Source organism: Passer domesticus, chromosome 2 (genome assembly GCF_036417665.1).
Source record: "Passer domesticus isolate bPasDom1 chromosome 2, bPasDom1.hap1, whole genome shotgun sequence".
Classification (NCBI taxonomy): domain Eukaryota; kingdom Metazoa; phylum Chordata; class Aves; order Passeriformes; family Passeridae; genus Passer; species Passer domesticus.
This window is the reverse complement of record NC_087475.1, coordinates 36,105,457-36,124,129: the sequence shown is the minus strand read 5'-3', so window position 1 is coordinate 36,124,129 and position 18,673 is coordinate 36,105,457. Positions and strand designations below refer to the sequence as shown.

The window sequence follows — 18,673 nt, the reverse complement described above, 5'->3', positions numbered from 1 at the left end:
CTGGACTGAAATGCTGATGGAGACAGCCTGAGGGCAGCTGCCTGTACACAGCTCAGGCACTTGTGGTTTGTTACAGACTCTGTAAGAAATAAATAGTTGCCTTTTAACTGTATTAAGACACAAAGTCAGGAACAAAGTGTGAAGCGGGACCAGCCCTTTGAGCAATATCACAGTTGCATCTCATGGTGCATGTTATGGGCTCCTGCACTGCTGAATTACTGTAATATTTGAGTTCCCAGTAGTGCTTTACTTGCAGGGAAAAAAAACAAAAAACCTCTAAGGGGTTTCAGGTCTTATGCTTCTCTTTCAAACATATCATAAAATCATTTCAAACATCTCTGTATTCATATATATTTTACCCTGTACTCAGGAGAACAATTTTAGAGTAACCCAAAAAAAAAAAAAAAAAAAAAAAAAAAAAAAAAAAAAGCCTGCTGATATTCACAGCTATCACATTGCTTCCTATGAGCTACTGATCTTCACTACCAGTTAAGATTTTGGTAAAACTCTGAGATGCAAATATTTTCTGCAAGCTTCAAAACATATCTCTTCCTCCTGCAGATCTAAACAACTATAAAAGAAGAAAAAGATCTCTTCCATCCCAAACTTCTATTGGCTCTCTTCAAATCAGACCTATAGTAAAAACTATTGAGCACAAAACCCAAAAAAACATGCTGCAAGCATTTACTTTCTTACCATAATTTAAAGAGGACTGTTTCTGTAGCAATTAGAAAGAAACAAAACACCAGAAACTAAAAAAAATATTTTTAAAAAAATATTTTGGAAGTCACTATAATTCATGTTTGTATTGAATAAGCTAACATCATTCTGCCCTTTAAAATATTTCCTAAAAAATTTAAAAATCACATTAAATAACAGCAATAAAAACCTGATCTCCCGGATAATCATAGTGTTCAAAATGTGCTGGTCTTAAAAGAAACCCCACATATAAGCTGAACAATAAACTTTGTTGTAATGTGCAAATAGAGACACAGAAACAAAAATAATCTAAAATATTCCACAAAGGGTCTCTACAAATGCATTGTGAAGACCAATGTAAGACAGGGTTAGTGGGCATCCCAACAATAGATGCATTTGTATTCTGTTTTTACTGCAGAACCTTTCTGAAGTATTGATGAAAGAAAGAAAATACCCTAAGTAATTTACACTTCCACACAGAAAACAAACAAATCCTGAAAAAAGAAGAAGACTATTTAGAAACAATTGCTACATTTTCCTGTACTTCTTAATTTTCCATAATTAATGACTTTTCAGATTTCCACAGGACTACTGGAAAACTGTCCTAGCCTTTCCAGAATGCTTAATCCTATATCAATAATTTCTTTGTTCCACTTCCTTTAAGATATATACATATATGCACACACACATACATGTGTATCAAATCTGTAATTTTTATTTAAGATGTCATTGTTAAAATTACTACATTTTTATGAGTGTTGAAGTGTACCACAGAGCAAAGCTTCCATTACCTGATCAATTCTTCAACTTACACTTAAATTTTTAGCTGTATTTATGCCAGCATAAATACAGACTCTCTTTGCACCGATCAAAGCATCCTCTCTGGATTTAAACTGTTAATACTACTGATCATCATCTCTCCTTTTAACCCTGGTGGATGACCTACACCCTTGGCTGGAAAAGGCAAATAATTTTGCTTTGTTTTCTTCAAGGTTTTCCTCTCCCTGGATAGCTGAAAAACTTAAGCTCATAATATTTTTCTATAGCAGTGCCTGAAAAATCAATAGAATAAGAGAACACAATCAAGACCAAGCACAACAACAAAGGGAAAAAACCCAACAATCCAACAACAATAACAAATTAGTAATGTCAGTCAAAGACAGGAAAATGAGCATTTAAAGCAGTCTGAATATTGTTTTTCGTAGCAAAGTGTGTAAAACAAATCTGTCTGAGTCAAACTGTCCTTCTGAATTCATATATTTGAGTTTTAAAGGTACCATGTTCCCCTTTCAAAACAGCATTACATTCAAGTAAAGCCATTTATTTCAATGGAGTTAGTCCTGGTTTATGTTGTTGTGGATTGCTGACTAAAGAAAATTGGCCTATATTTACAAATTTAAATAAAATTATATTTTAAATTCATATCTGCTATACAGACATTGGCTTGCAGTACATTTTGTCTGCTCTGGTCCCAGGAATTAATCTCAGTACCTAGATTTTAAAAAGCTGTTGTTACATCAATGATTTAATTTCATTAAATTCATAGTGAGGTTGCAACAAAAAATGTGCATTTATAAGATTCAGCTTTAACAATTATGAGATTTAAATAGAGACAAAAGAAACCATAATGCACTTCTAACTGAATTGGAATATAAAACAGGAAGCCTCATTTCCTGAACTCCAGTGCTACACTCTATCTTGTTAGCTAAACTCAGCTTATAATAGGGGTCATTTCCCCAAGGATTGTTACATCATAAAGCATAAATGAAAAGAAAAAAAAAAACCACAAAAATTGTTTCTGTTTTCAATATAAATTGGGTAATATTTCAAATATACCTTGTTCAGAAACTCCTACTTCTTCATAATACTGGTCCAGGTTCTGTCAGGTTCTCTGCAGAAATATTACATCAAGACTTTTACTCCAGAGCAGAACAGGACTGGAAATGAACATCTCTCATCTCTGGATGCATGAAGAATTTTAAGTCATCCCAGGGGACCTTGGCTATGTTTTCAACTTGCTTTCCTTTTTAAGTGCAGAACCTCAAGCCAGTGGAATCTAATCCTCATATATCCTCAGCCCTGGCCCTGCTCCAGGGCAGAGCTTCTAAGTTCCAGGCAGGCAGCATGTGCTGGGGCATCCCCACTCAGGATGCTGTGAGCTTCCCATACTTGTCCCCTTCTGCAAAAAGAAAATCTTGCTTGCAATAAACCCAGTCTCTCATTAAAGCACTGTACCACAATATTTACAGCTTGAACATTGTATGAAAGGAAAAACATTAAAGGATGGGTTTATACCTCTAGAGGTATAGAATTTGCAATATCCCAAAATAGATGCATTCAGGGTACTTTACTAAATAATACAAAAGGCCAGTAAATGAGGTTCTGATGACATGGATCTTTTTCCACTGATTACACTGATTTCCTGGCTTTAACAGGGCTAGAATCAGCACATCCCACTGGGAAACCACCAGAGACTTGCTGAAGGACTTTACTAACAATCAGTATTTTAAATAGATGTTACAGTAATACTTATCTTTAATCCCTTCAGAGATTTTAATCTTTACCAAAGTATGGATTTGGGATTCTTTCTAGATGTTTTAGTTATGAAGATTACAATTTACATAAATAACTTTATTGTTATTGTTTTGATAATATATGCTGGAACTTACAGTTCACTCATATTTAAAAAATAATTTACATTTGAAGCATGATGTGCTATACCAGACATCACCACAGTCAGTTGCATAGTAAGTTGCAAGTTGTTCAATACCCAAGAATTTTCACTTCCAGCTATGAAGTATGTCTTGATTATCCTAAAGCCCTTCTATACAGAAATCTAGTTTCAACAAATATATATGAAGGCAATGCTAAGAGAATCCATACAAGATTTGCATATAATTTTTGTGGGTACATTGTCAAATATATATACTTGCATTAGTTATTCTCAATATAAATAGCCTAAAAACAAATTGGACTTTTCATTTGCCATTTAGTTGTTGTTCTACAAGCTGGGTTTTATTTTGAAGAACATCTGTTTTTTTAATCCAGTGTGTGTTTGTACACAAATACAAAAATTTTTCCCAGCAGAGATTATTTTAGTGCCTTTGAAAATGTAACTTAACCAGTGAAAAAATACCCCTCTAAAATGAAGTCATACTAGTAAAATATTACATTTCTTGACACATGAGGACAACAAATAATATGAGTTAAGAATATACTTTCCACACTAGCAAAGTCTTTTCCATCTGGTATACTGTTCATCATGAAAAATAAGTTTACATAAATAATTTTTTATATATATCATCTAACATTTAGTTGTCTATTACTACACACAGAAGTCTTTAAGATATGTAATTACCTTAACATAGATTTTAAAGTATTTAAGAGTTGCTCAAGGTCTCCCTTGAAAACCAAGTATTTATCTAAATAAATAAGTCTTATACCATTTTTTTTTTTGAGGGGAGGGAAGAACTTGTAAGTGTAGCCCCCTAAATACAGAAAGCAAGCTAACCAATGTAGGGCAGCGATCACCAAATCGTCAATCAGCAAACTGGAAACTCTTATTTTTCTAAAAGAATGAATGAAATGAGAAAAATATTTTCTCAAAGTATCTCATCTTTTTCCCATCTGCTTAATAAAAAATGCCCTCTGATTCTGGATTGCTAATATCTTTAAAATGTAATAAAGATACTTCATTATGATGCTTAACAGAGATGAAGTCTGTTGACAGGCCCAAGATACCATTTACATAAGTGTTCAGGCAAATTGAAGGCAACATCTAATCTAAGATGCAGAGGATCAACAAGAATTAAACATGTATTTAAAAAGCACTCTAGATATCATACTTCCTCCATGGAAAATATCTCCTAAAATCCGCAACACATTGCACATTCCAAAATGCAAACATAATACAATTTCTTTCTTTTTCTCCCTTTTAAAATTTTTATAATGTATATATTTGAAAATATAATGCCTTAATAATGAAAATACCTAAATCAGAACATTTAAAAAATCATTAAAATGCCAATATCGTACACTAAAAGTGAAAATTTGGACCTTTTATTTTTATTTGTTATCTGTCTGGTACCATTTCCTTCTAATTTTGTTGAACTAATTTAAAACATCCACAATGACTTCTAAGCTGCTGAGAACTTCTAAAAACCTAGATGGAAACATATTTTTTGCAGGTAACTTCAGATGATCTTTACTGTTGTTTTCAATTATGAGGTTTTCTTCTAAAGATGAAGCATCTGAGTCAACTCTCAGAATCAATATATATTAATGGTGAACACTTCCACTGGGCTCTCAAAGACACTTCAAAGGACCAAAATATTAATATATACTGCTGAAGTTTGTCACTTCAGCATTTATCATCTCCATTCATCCCAACAACTTTGTTGCATTCAATCAGTGCTTCAAAGGGTCATACCAGATGGTTCCATAAAGGCTTGAGGCCAATCCTCTATCAAACACAGCTTTCAAACACGCCTATGAGTTTTTTTGAAGGAGAGGAGACAAGATAAGATGAAGGGTGGGAGAGCATCAAGCGTTGAAGAGTTTCACTTCAGAGCCACTTTCATGCCCTATTATTTTTGTCATTATGGACTGGGAGCTAGTTGGATATAGCTCTTCAGCGTGCATGTTCTAAAGAAGAAATTCACATATTTCATATACCTACCCTGTTTGCAAACAAGGTAAATTCACATATCCAAAAAGAAGTCTGGTCTTCATTTTTTTAACATATCTCCAAATTAATCAAATCTCTCTACAAGCCAGAATATGTCTCCAGCGCCTCACTACGTTTGTATTCATCTAACTGTTTGATGTTGTAAAGAAAATCAAGCTCACAGACATTCTCACTTAGAGATGTTTGCTCTACAGTTCTGACAAGAGAAAAGAACAGTGAAAAGTACTTAGAAAAGTACAGTATGCTTACTGTAGAAAAGTGGCATAAGTGTGTTTCTTGACTAAGGGAGTTTGGGTAGTCTTGAGAGTTTCCTCTGATTTGGACCAAGGGAAGAAATTCTCATACACAGACACTCCACTCCCCCAAAAAATCCACCCTGCTTGTAAAGAGAGAAGGGAGAATAAGATAAATAATCTCTAGCAGATCTGAAAAATGTCTGTTAAGAAGATGACCTACAATTGTTATTGTCTAGTTTCTCAACGGAAATAACAACTGGAAAAGTCATATGTAGAAGATTTTGGTCTTCTCTCTTAAAAAAAAAAAAAAAGTGATGAAAATGCAGTTATGTCATACAAGGCTCTTTCCAATTCTAATCCCTAAGAAGCAGATTACATAGCACACAGATTCTTCAGCAACAGAATATATATATCCTAGCAGTGAAATAGAATTGTGATTTCACTAGGTTGGTGTAGGACAGCACAAGTAGCAGGACTTCACAAACTTTTTCAGAGTTAAATTTTGAATTTTGCATATGAACATAATTTCATCCAAACTTAACTTTTATATCAAAATCACTTTTTTAGAATTCATCTAATATGACTTTTGAAGTCAACAGTGGATGGAAGTCCTTGTATTTGATAAAAAATGACATAATGTCCTCTTTAGAGACAACAGACATAACTAAGTATTTTAGGGCATAATCCATCTGAACTATTTTAGATACCACTTCATTGTGAACTGACTTAGACTCTGGAATGTCCTATGTATCTCTACTGACTACAAAGAGAATCTAAACTTCTATAATTTTTGTAAATATCCATAATGGATATCTAGCACTTTTTTTTTCTTTATGTCATATGGATTACTTTATTTTTCTATCCTCTGGGGCGTTATGACTGATATTTATAAAAAATAATAATATTTAAGAATTCAGCTTCTAAGTTATTTTTTCCCTTTTAGGCAATTCACAGATCTAAATATACTATGGATCTTAGTGCAAGACTGAAGTTATAAATTACTAAGTATAGACCAGATGATTTTTAGTCAGGATAAGTGATAGAACTATAATTTGCATTTTGATTACCTTTCCCAGAAGGACCTGAAATGAAGAAGTAAGGTTGTCACAGTCTCTGCAAGGTGCATGCGAAGCACACTGCTTGATGTAAAGAGAACAAGGGAACAAACTGAAATTGAGGGCAGAGACATGAGGCCCCAAATTATGTGACATCAATATCATGAAATATTAGATGTTGGTTACTGGATTAGGGTAGAATCCACTTCAACAACTCTGTGCTAGTAACCTGCAGTCCTTTTTTCTTAAATCAAGAATGGTGTACCCATTGACACTATGGATGGGATGAGTATCTCAGTGATCAACTAGATGCAAACTTTTAAAAGTTAAGTGGGGCTAATGCACTTCTGAAGAACACCGTGGGGAATTTCTCTTTTAGGAGTGAAGAAATCTGACCCCGATCCAGTAAAGCATTTAAGCAATTGAATCACCACAAGCATGTGCATTGTCTTCCCTGAGTGCAGTACCATTCATCTAGCTCAAAATCGGAGACTGAGACTGACTGCTGCATCAGGATTCTAGGGCAAAATCCAAATCCCTTAGCATATAGTCGGTGCTGCTTCTTGTATTATACCAATACTACAAGAAGAGTTATACAAAATTCATCCACATATTTTTCTTAAATTAGTTTTTAAAAATAATTCAGCATTTACTTTTTTAAAAAAATCACCTGAACAAACAACACCAAAAACCATAAAATTGTGCAAACATCAATTTACACAGTCACAATAGTTTCACAGCATTTTATACCAAAGTTTTAAAAAGTATAAAAGTTTAAGTATTGTGTATTTTTTAAGTACAGTGTAGTATTCATTTTTTTTAAAAAGAGCTTTAAAAGAATAATTATATTTCAAGTGATTCAGAAAAGGCACTAGTTCAGTAATTAATGTGGGGATTTTTCTTGTTTGTATTAGACCACAAGTACAGATCTTCATGTTTTAATTTGAATGGGTTTCTTCTGATTAGTTTAGATAACACTCTTTCATAGAACTATCACTGTATAAATATGTGATTAAGATGTACAACTGAAATATCTAACTTTGTGGCAGATGCTGCTCTATGTGATCTTTTGTAACTGAAGGGTTCTTTTATCATTTGAGCTTTTGGGTTGGTATTTCTCATCTGCTCTTTTCTGCCAGCTTAACAGAGATTTTAAATCAAAACCTAATTAGACTACATATGCTGTTTAGGAAAAAGTTCTTAGGAAAGTAATGATTCATATAGGCTTTGATATTTCCAGATAACATCTGAGAAGAAATATGATTTTAATTGTTTTAAATAACTTCCAATCACCCTTTTACTCAAATAAAAGTAGTTGAGCACAGTTCTTTAATCAAAAAAAATTCTTCAGTAAGACAAATACCAACTCCATATTCCTATCAACTATATCATCTGCACTTAATGATGAAAGCCTTTATTGACACACATTTTTCAACTAAGTAGTATTATAACTCAGGTATTCTATGACATATTTTTGAAAACAATACCATAATCCTCAAATGAGAAGTTATCAAATGATATTTAATACCTGAAAAACAAAAATCTGTGTGTACATGTTGAGCACCTAGGATGTCAGCCAAAGTTTGCTTTTTAGCAATGTTGATATAAGAGTTGGTATCTTTTTATTTTTCCTCTTTGATATTCTATGAGGGAAAATGAATTATTGTAATATTATTTTAAATATGATGCACTTACTTGAATTATACATGTCAATATTTTTACTAGTGCTAAGACCACATTTCAAGAACTCTCAACTTACACTAAATTAAGGAAACCTATGTCATAAATGATGACTGGTATCATGTTCAAACATTAATAAACACATTTGCCAGGAAAGCCCTGGCCTCTGACAATCACAAACATGTAAGCTCCACCTTTAAGAAAAAAAAAAGAAAAGAGAAAATCTTAAAAATTTTTACATTTTTATGTCCTACTTAGTTATTTGACCCAGTTCTTAATCAGAAGTAGCCAGAATTTTCTTCTATTCCACAGAGCGATTGCCTACTGCCTTAAGAAGAAAAGCTTGAGTATTTCCCCTGATAGAAGCCTGACAAGTCATAATGAGGAACTGTGTCTTCCAACGTCAAGCCAATACAGTTTCTGTTAATTGTCTGAATACTGTGATGTGACACACTGCACATAGAAATTATTTTCTGGAAACCAAGAAATAATACATATTTCCAAGACAAATCCCTGCAAAAATAGCCACAAATTTATAATAGGCAATAACAAGTTTTCATAAGCCTTTTTAAAAATCTGAATTCAATTTCAAACAGAAAAGCAGAAGTGTAAATCCAGATTTCCAGTTTCTCTGCTACTTTAGTGATTCAATAAAGCTACAGAAGTTTGTTTTACCATCTACCTGAATATGTAATAAATTCAACTATTTTTCTTATGTTTACTGTTTTGCCATTAGCAATATGTGACTATCAAGACCAGGAAACAATATATAGAGACATCAGACTTCAAGAAAGTTTATAAGAAATAAGTTGGAGACAGATTTATAGTGAGACATTATTGATATCCCAAGCTTCTAAACAACACATGAAGTCTACTGACATACAAACAATATAAAAGGCATATGCATATTCATTGATACCACCAAAAAGAGTTCTTTTTCAAATGTTAAAAATTGTCATCATTTTCTACAAAATTTTCAAAAACCTCAATGCAACTCAATAGAAGTTTGATGGTAAGACCTTAATTACAGGACAGTACACTTAAGAAAAGCAAACAAAAAAAACTGAGTATAATAATGTATTAAAACTGAAACTCACCACATAGAATAACTAAATGTGATCTGTAAGTCAAACAACTTCTGTCTACAAAATTCTGCAATATAAAGCAATTACTTTAAAATATTCTTCAGAGACCAGGAGACATATAGTGGAAGACAGAATATTTTGAAAGTATAGTTCATCTTCTGGTTTCAGACAAAAGAATGAAAACATAAAGTCTGAGGTTTATACTCGTGCATTTATGATACGTACTATCTGTTATCAACAACAGTACTTTCTGGAAAGGCATAACTTTCTGAGAAACCCACCATAATCTTCACACTTTACTTCGAGAACTGACTGAGTTGAGGATGGTGTATGGTGTTGGGGTGAGTTGGGAAAGGGGGAAGCAACATCCAATTGCAAGTTTATGCTTGACTGTTATTCAGAGTAAATTTTATTATTGTTTATCATCAGCTATAATTGGTCAACTGGATGAAAATATCTCTTTCTGTGAACAAAGCTGCACCAAGAATGCTAAAGCCATCTTAAATATAAATAGGCTCATTAACAAGCCTTTCATTGCATTGAGTCAAAGCTTAGATACATGGTTATAAGGTAAAGGTAGTATTTTTATAAGTTTGTTTAAAAGAAAAAGCAGGTCACCATATAAATCATGACACCCACCAAATAATGTGGACCTAAACCACACAGCTGTATGTCAAGCTATTTTCTATTCTGATGCTTTACCTAAGAATTAGCTAAATATCCAACATGCAAAAAAAATAAAATATTTACTTACACACACACACACACACAAAAAAATCTTGAATTTTATAAATTAAGTATTGCGACAGTCACAAAGTATTCGAGTTTCAAGTTTCACTTCTACACTCTCCAGGCCAGCCCATGCACAAGCACATCAACACACACGTCAGACCGCTGGACGTGCCATCCACTTGGCTCTGGCAACCACCCGCGCGAATCAAAAGGCTCCAGAGGGACCCAGAAACACCAAACCAGGGCACGGGGGCAGAGAGCGGCATCTCCTCTGCCTGACCTCGGGCTGTGTGCGCTGTCTGCAGAACCTTGGACAGCGGTCTCCCGGCCCTCCTCTCCGTGCAGCCCAGCCCAGCCCAGCCCAGCCCAGCCCAGCCCAGCCCAGCCCAGCCCAGCCCAGCCCAGCCCTGCCCCGCGGCTCACCCCACTGCGCTTCCACATCTGCACTGCCCACCAGATTCCCTGGAGAAAGGGCAAACAGACTAAGTTGCACCCATGGTTTGGGGTTTTTTTCCTTTCCCCTTCTGAAATATCTTTCATGTTTAACACAGATTGGTTGGCCAAATTCTCAAAACATAAAGCAATATCATCTGGCATTCAGAAGCGCAGAAATGTAGGTCATTGGCGTTTGTCTAGTTCATTAAAGTTTCACACAATCATTTTTAATGTCAACAACTTTTTCTCTATCATTAAAAAGTACTTCTCCTCGTTGGGTGTGTGAAGGGAAAATCATTAAACAGCATAAATTTGCTGTTCTGTTCATTTTCAACATCTTTTACATCCTGATATTCTGTCAAGCAACTGAGGACTTTGTGTTAAAGTTCAGTCAAACTAAACTGTGGTACAAAAAATTTCTTGAAGTGTGCAAATGCTGATTGTTTCGCATCATGGAATAGTAGGTCAATTTCTAATTATAGAGCTACTGAAATGACAGAGATTTCCTGAGAGCAATAGATATCTATTTACATTGGATACCCTTTTTTACTTATCCAATTCATTCTGGAAATAAAATACGTTTACATTATCAGTAACTGAGTACATAGCATACATGCAATGAGTGTGTACACACACAGTTTGCAATCTAAAAAGAGTTGAGTCAACACTTCTGGTGATTCTACTTTACTTTTGTCATGTGTAGAAAGAAAAAATAAATACAGTAACTTTCCTATCTTTATCCAATTAGATAACAGGTTATTTCAGCTTCTGGAAGGACTCTGGATCCATTTTTGTGGCAAATATATGCACAAATTATACTAAGTTATTGGTGAATGGGACTGTTTAGGCATAAGCTGTTAACATTAAATGATTTCAGAAGGCCCTGCTGAAGTTACAGAGCACAGAGGTACTGCCAGGCCTCCTATTCAGAGCAGTGATTTGCATGCACTGTTGTGTTCCACTGCTAAAGCAGAATTTGGTTCAGACTGGTTAATGCTACAGTGATTGAGATAATCTAGCTCAGGGAAGAAATACTCATTTCCTACAAAGTACTCAAACAGGGGGAAAAGCATGCAGTTAGCTATTTTAGGCACCTGGGACCACTCTTTACTTCTGCCCTGTCTTGAGAGATAGGCCAACTAACCTTGTGCAAAAGTACAGAGAAGGCAACATCTACAAGAGCCAAAGTGGGACCCTCTGCCTTCCAGCAAAGGAAAAGAAAAGCCTCTGGATCTCTCTGAGCCGTCACCAGCAGCACCAAAGGAAACAGCCGGGGCTCATCAAAATGCTGGCACCATCCCTTCCCAAAGAAGAGGCACTGCGGTGCCCGTCTACAGACACTTGTCCTCCAGCTTTCCCCAGCTCCACAGATTTAGGCAAAGCGCCCGCAAACGCTGTCCCGCTCCCGAGGAGGCCCGGCTCCGCACCGCTCTGCCGCCGTCCAGCATCGCCGCCCCGGGCCAAGCGCCCGACGGAACCTACCCGGAGCCTCCGGTGCGCGCCCCTGGCCCCGGGGGAACCATCGCCCGTGCCCGGGCACCGCGGCCACCGGCACACCGAGGGCAGCGCCGTCGGGCAGCCCCGACCCCGGTTCCGCTCCGAGCCCCGCTCATTGTCATGCAGACCCTGTCGCTGCCTGCCGCCAAGTCGCATCCCAGCCCGCTGGAAGCCGGCAGCCGAGCCGGAGCCAATCGCATATTCATGAGGAGGGGGAAATCCAGCGCTACGCTCCCAGAGGACCGAGGATCGCTTCTTTTTGCGTTTTCTCAAGCTTCCCCCTCTCTCTTCCTCTCTTTTAATAATGCGCTAAGGGGGGCATCCCGGCCGATACCCTCCGCAGCATCGCCTGTACCGTGGGAACCGCGGCCGCCGGCGCCAGGGGCAGAGACCGAAGCAGGCACAACAGGGTCCACGGCAGCCACAACAGCCGAGGGAGGCACGCCAGCCCGACAGCCAGGGACAGGAAACACAGCAGGGGCTCCTACCTTACAATCCTCAGGACACGATTTCACCGAGTACTCATCCGACTGTAAATATTTCTGGAGCATAACCTCAAACTCTTCGTATTTCTCCTGAGCGTGCTGGTCGTAGCGCTGGTAAGCCTGGACGCACTGGCTGCAGGAGCCTTCCCCCTTCAGCACCACATCCAGACTGCAGTTCAAAGTGTCCGGATTGGACAACCCGGCGAACAACTCCCAAAGTGTGTAGGAATTACAAAAGGAAAGGTAAAAATCCGTCAGGTCCCAGCCGGGCGCCGGGCTCTGCCCCGTGCCCCGCGGCCGCCCCGAGCCCCCTCGCCGCTGGCACACCGCCTCCGCGTCGCCCACGCTGAAGCACTGCCCGGACGAGGAGCCCGCGGGGGGACACGTCTCCAGGGGCCTGGCGGTGGAGTTCCCCAGGAAAGCAGCCTTGCCGTGCCGGGGCTCGGTGCCGTTGGTGCGGCTGCCGCGGCTGCCGCCGCCGCTGCTGCCGGGGGAGGGCGGGAGGGAGGGCGAGGGGGGGGCGAGGAGCCGGGGCGCGGGGGGCGCCGGCTCCCCCATGCCCGCCAGCAGCTCCGGCTCCGCGGGCTCCGGCTTCTCGGGCGGCGGCTGCTCCTTCTCTCCGGTCCCCGTGAATTTGGCCTCGGCGCAGAACCACAAGTGATCAGAGAACAGGACCGTGAAAAACAAGAGCGATGCCAGGGACAGTCGCCATTTCTGAGCCCTCTCTGAATCCGTGAAGGGTTTCTCGTTCTCCCGGGGTGCGAACCAGATTTTTAAGCCGTCATCATACTGCCGACTACACATCCAAGCACCCCTGGTCATATTTTGGGAACGCACAGCCCTGGCCGACTCCACCGTGAGGGCTCCTTTGCCAGTGTCACCACAATATGCATTGACTTAAAAGATTGGGGGGATTTTCTTGCCTGCCTTCCCTTCTCTCGCTCGCTTGCTCTCCCCCACTCTCTCTTCCACTCTCCCCCTTCTCTCTTTCTTCCTCTTTTTTTTTCTTTCTTTCTCTTTTTCTTTCTTTCTTCTTTCTTCTTTTTCTTCCTCCGAGATATTGTTGGTTTTCGCCGGTGGCTCTTCCTTAGTCTCACCACACGAAACAGCCCCAGTCCATCCAACGCGGAGTGCCGTGGAGAAGATAAGAGCAATAACGCAGAGAGAGGAGGAGGAGGAGGGAGAGGAGATGGTGGTGGTGGTGGTAGTGGTGGTGGTGGTGGTGGTAGTGGTGGTGATAGTTGGTGGTGGCGGGGCTGCGCGACTGGTCCTTTCCCCCTCTCACCCAGGCATGGTCAGATCGCAGCTCCCCATCTCCCTCCTGAGAAAAGCCCACTGCGCCCGGACAACCGCATGCCGCGTCCCCCGCTGCCGACGGACGGCTACGGGAGGGCTCCTCGCCTCCTCTCCCTCCCTGCCGCCGCTGCTCCTCTTGCTCAGCCCCGAGCCGCGGCACAGATGCCTGCACCTCTGTCTCAGTCTCTTTCTTCTCTCCCCGCTCCGCTCTAACTGGAGAGACGCTGCTGCAGGGCTCCCGGAGCGCTGCCGAGGATGCTGAAGAGGAGGAGGAGGAAGAGGAAGAGGAGGAGGAGGCTGCCGGGGCCGCCGCCGCTGCTGGTGACAATGGGCTGCGGCTGCCGCCGCTGCTGCCGCCGGGCGCGGTGTCCCCGGGCGCACGGGGCGGAACTGCCTGGCTGGGGGCCCCCGATGGGCACAGGCATCTTGGGCCCCTGGGCTAAGTTGCCGCCATCTTCGTCCTGGAGAAACACTTTTTTGGGGGGAGCTCTGCCTTTTGCGTCATCTCCTCCCGCGCCGAGATCGCTCTATCCTGGCGCATTGGCAGCAGCAGCAACTCTGCCTCCTCCCGCCTGAGGAGGAGGAGGTGGGTGATGCACTGGGGACCACATGGACCCTCCAAAGGGCTTCCTCGATGCAACTCTTTCTACTCATCTCACCGAAGGGACTGCTCAGCAGTACTGTCCAGCCTTCTCTCCTTCAGAGTCTCCTTCCCTTTGTGGCCGTGGAACACCATGTCCATGCAGGATGGTGGCTGGAGAGGTCTGTCTCCGTGTCTGTCCTTGTCATAGCAAATCACAAATGGCATATGACACTACAGGCTCTGCATCCTGGGCAGTTTTGGCCACACAGTAAAATGTCTGAACACAGTTGCCTGTCTCTCAGTCAGAGAGCTGTAAAGCAAAATGACCATAAATCCCAAGACATTTCCCCAAGAGAAGTTTTGCAAAACCCTGGTTCAGCCCATGAGCTGGGTAAATATGGCCTGTCTGTGTGTTCTCCTGTTTAGATATCACTGCTTAGAAAGAAAGACAGAGGGGCCAGGCTTAGCTCTCCTTCTAGGGTGATGAAATCACCTGGGGTGATGATCTCTACTTGGACCCGGGACAGAGATCCAAATACCATCTGTGCCCCAACTGTGGAGGTCTCTTGCTCAAATAAACTTTCTCTTTGGACACTCCTAAGTGTCTCTCACTCCTTTGCTCTGGCTCACTTATGCACCTTAATGTAACAGCAACAGAACAACTTGGATCCCACACATAAGACAAGAGCACGTGCCAACTAGAGGTTGAACACTAACAGATGAAGACCTGGTGTTCACCTCAAGACATCAGGTATCCTATCTGGCCAAAGGATAGCATACCAAGACGTGTATCTTAATTACTCCATTGGACTGGCAGAAGGTTTAGAAACCATATTTTTCCTTGTTCCAGAGGCTTTCTCTATCCTGAAGAACTGATAATTGCCCTTGGAAAAGGTGTGCAATATATATTGCCCTGTGCAAAAGGTGTCTTTGCCCCATTTTTTGGTTAAAGAAAGACTTTTTTCTTAACAAACATGGTCTGTAATATAGTACAGCTTGCTGATGGTTCTTGAGTTCAGCTTCAAAAAGTGTAGAGGGAAAAGACCTGAGACTAAAGAAGAGAACAAAACTTGTACCTTCTCTGACTGCAGCTGTCATTAACAGAAGGGTGATCTTTCCAAGGAATGTGCTGGAATTTCTGTCACTTTGAGCAATAAATCAAGGCTGGATGTTTTTCAAAAGGAGATTCTAAACCTCAAACAGAGGATGCAGACCTGAGGTATGAATTGCTGAGCAAGGTTCTGTGCCCTGTGTTGTGCTGGGGGACAAAGCGTGTTTTCATAATGGTCTCATCTGGCCGTACAGGATCTATGAGTCAAATACTACAGCAAGCAGAAGTTATATGTGGATTTTATTTTGATAGGGTATTTAAAGACACAGAAATAAGTGTCCATATTGTAAAGAAAGGTCTACAGTACTCAAAGCAGAGTGTGTCTTTGCAATTTTCAGTCAATCAACTCAAACTGTCAATATAATGGTACATTATTAGTTTTGGTCTTGGAGCTTTAATTGCAATGATTTGACATACTGGATTTTGTACTGAATTTATCTTTTTGTAATGCTTTCTGTTTTGGGACAAGGCTGTGACCAAGGTTTTAAAAAGCATTCAGGACAACTTTGCTACTCTAAAATGTAACATCATTTTTTTAATTACCTTTTGCTAGTTTGATTACATATTTCTTGTTAGAATAAAGGGACTGGAGCAGAAATACAGGACAAAAAAAAAAAGAAAATAAAAATAAAAAAGAAAACCCAAACAAAACCAAAAATAACTGAAGTAAACAACAGATTCTTGACATCAGGTCTGAGATTTTAAAAATGTGCTCTACTAATATATGTGGCAGGGACTGTGTAATTATTCTGTGTTTGACAGACAAGCATAAGGTGAAGAAAGTTAGCTTTGGAGTCCATGCCTGGCAAAGAGGCTTAATTTATATATATATAAAATGTTGTTTCCCTTTTGTCCTGTTGGGAAAATGAGAGGATAATTGCCAATTTTGCAATCCACAATGAAATTATAAAATTCCTTATCTCCATAGTGGAACTTCAAGAATTGGTAATGAAAAGGTGCTGATATTCAGATCTCCTTTGAAACTTAATATAAAATGAATTCCTAAGTCTTTTCTCCTCTGTTTACACTTGTCTATGATCAAAGAAAATGTACTCTAAGTTGGTATGCTAAGATGGTTTAGATATACTTGGTTTCTCCAAAAAAAAATCATTTTCATGTCATTTAACATTTTCACACATTTCTCAACTTTTTTTTTTCTGGAAAAATAGAGTGAGAGTTCTTTTTCAACACCTAGAAATAAACTATGACAAGACATTTGGTATTTTCAAAATGAGCATGTCCTTGCTTTTCCAGTGACAGTTTTCTGTAACAGAGAACACGTCACGCAGGACTGTTGTTTCGCCTCTTGCGTTTCACCCAAAGCCCCATTCACTCTCCACCTTGCACAGTGAATAACTTGCAGCTTAGTTTCAGTAGCTGGTTCCTGATGGATCTGAACAAATGCAGTTCAGTTCTCTGGTGCCCCTTAGTGTTAGGTCTTGGAGCTCAAGGGAAAAAATAAGGCTATAAAATAATATCTGAAAATCAAGAAGTTGTATACAGTAAGGGAAAGAATCTGAATTATACAGTGTAGCTGCTTTCTCTAAAAGTTCCTTCAAACTTTTTTTCCATAAATCTGATCTTAATAACAGCATTTTGTTTGATATAGTTTAATGAATTATATGAATGGGAAGTAAAGTGAAAAAAATTCCTCAAAAATATTGCTACAGAAGCATGTCCCCATATTCATCATTCTTCCTAAATAACTCTAGTGGTGCAAAGTACTTCACTTCGAAATTACATATTTTACTGGGAATATTTATTACTTGTGTTTCAAAGCTTGGCAAGTGTGAGGAACTCATGGAATCCTGTCTCCCTAGCTGGTGGAATCACCAGATGTTTCACAGATGGATCTCCTTAAAGTAATGTGGTTCAGTGTCATCTCTGCCACACTGTGCTGTAATCAATACAATCAGAGCTGATGTTCTTTCATTCTTTGACTCATAATATATAAGACAACTGATTTATTGAGCATTAAAAACAAAGTCTAATAGGATTATTATGGTCTAATTCCAGATACTTGGAATTGTTGTCTAACCTACATACCTTGTGTTTTCTTTGTAAAAATACTTTAGCTTAACAAGCAGAAATATTTATTGATGTAACACATTAATGGTCATAAACACTTTTCAGAGTGGAAGGCTTTGCTGTTTCAAAGTAAATGTTGTTATATTTTTGCCTAATATCAGGCAAGAAGCATAATTTCCTGCATAATTCTCTTGCATTACTTTGTTGTTTACAAAATTGTAACATCAAAAGAGCAGTATATAGGTCTTTCAGATGATTTTAACAGGTTTGAGAGACATGTCTTGTCTTTGTAATGTATATTCCTTATATAAGAAAAAAACTTATTTCGTAATTGTTAGGGAGCATTTCTTTTTGTAAAAGGCAGGTTATTTTAAAGAAACTAGATTTCATTTTATTTTTGGTTGATTGGTTCTACTGGTAGGAGCAATTGTTGCAAAAATTATTAACAGAAATACTCAGTTACACCTTTGCACTGGAGGCTCATCCACCACTTTCAATACCAAGCAAACATAATCAAGCCCTTTATTAGTACCTCATTGATTTTTTAACAGTTTAAACTATTTGTCTTCAACAGAAATATCTATACATTCATTTTAGGCAAAATATGTCATTCATGTGGTTTAACATCCTCAGAGCTGTTTAGTTTTTGGTTTATTTCAACATCTTACAACAAATTTTGGGTACTATATTACCCATTACCTGGACCGTGGATCAGAAATTTAATTATTTCAATCCATTTGATTAGAATAATTTCCATGATAGTTGTAAGATACAAGAAGTTAAGAATACTGAAGAACTAATTTTTTTTTCTCATCACATTCCTAATGTCCTAGTTTCCTATTCAGTATTTTTCAGAAAGCTCAATTTTTGTGAGAAAGCTTCAGTTATCTGGGCCTGATTGCTCTAAAGCAATGGGAAATTTATGTTAATGTTATCAGAAGCTTCTAGTCCTTGATCGAACTGCACTAATGCAGATTTTAAGATTCTTCCATTCTCCTTTGTTCACACTTTCCACATTACCTCCAATTTTGTCTCTTTGGCTTGATTTTTTTTAAGCTTTTCTT

The 18,673-nt window shown here is 39.0% G+C and overlaps 1 protein-coding gene and 1 long non-coding RNA gene across 2 annotated transcripts in view; one reads left to right on the top strand and one right to left on the bottom strand.

Annotated features, from left to right (window-relative positions):
• The window catches only part of NALF1 (NALCN channel auxiliary factor 1), a 433,108-nt gene extending 418,777 nt beyond the window's left edge, over positions 1–14,331 (bottom strand). The window contains exon 1 of the mRNA XM_064408304.1: positions 12,595–14,331. Coding sequence (XP_064264374.1) covers positions 12,595–13,413 — 819 coding nt within the window. The 5' untranslated portion in view covers positions 13,414–14,331. The remainder of the gene's footprint in view (positions 1–12,594) is intronic.
• The window catches only part of LOC135293761 (uncharacterized), a 98,518-nt gene that overhangs the window by 8,245 nt on the left and 71,600 nt on the right, over positions 1–18,673 (top strand). The gene's annotated exons all lie outside the window — the stretch shown is intronic.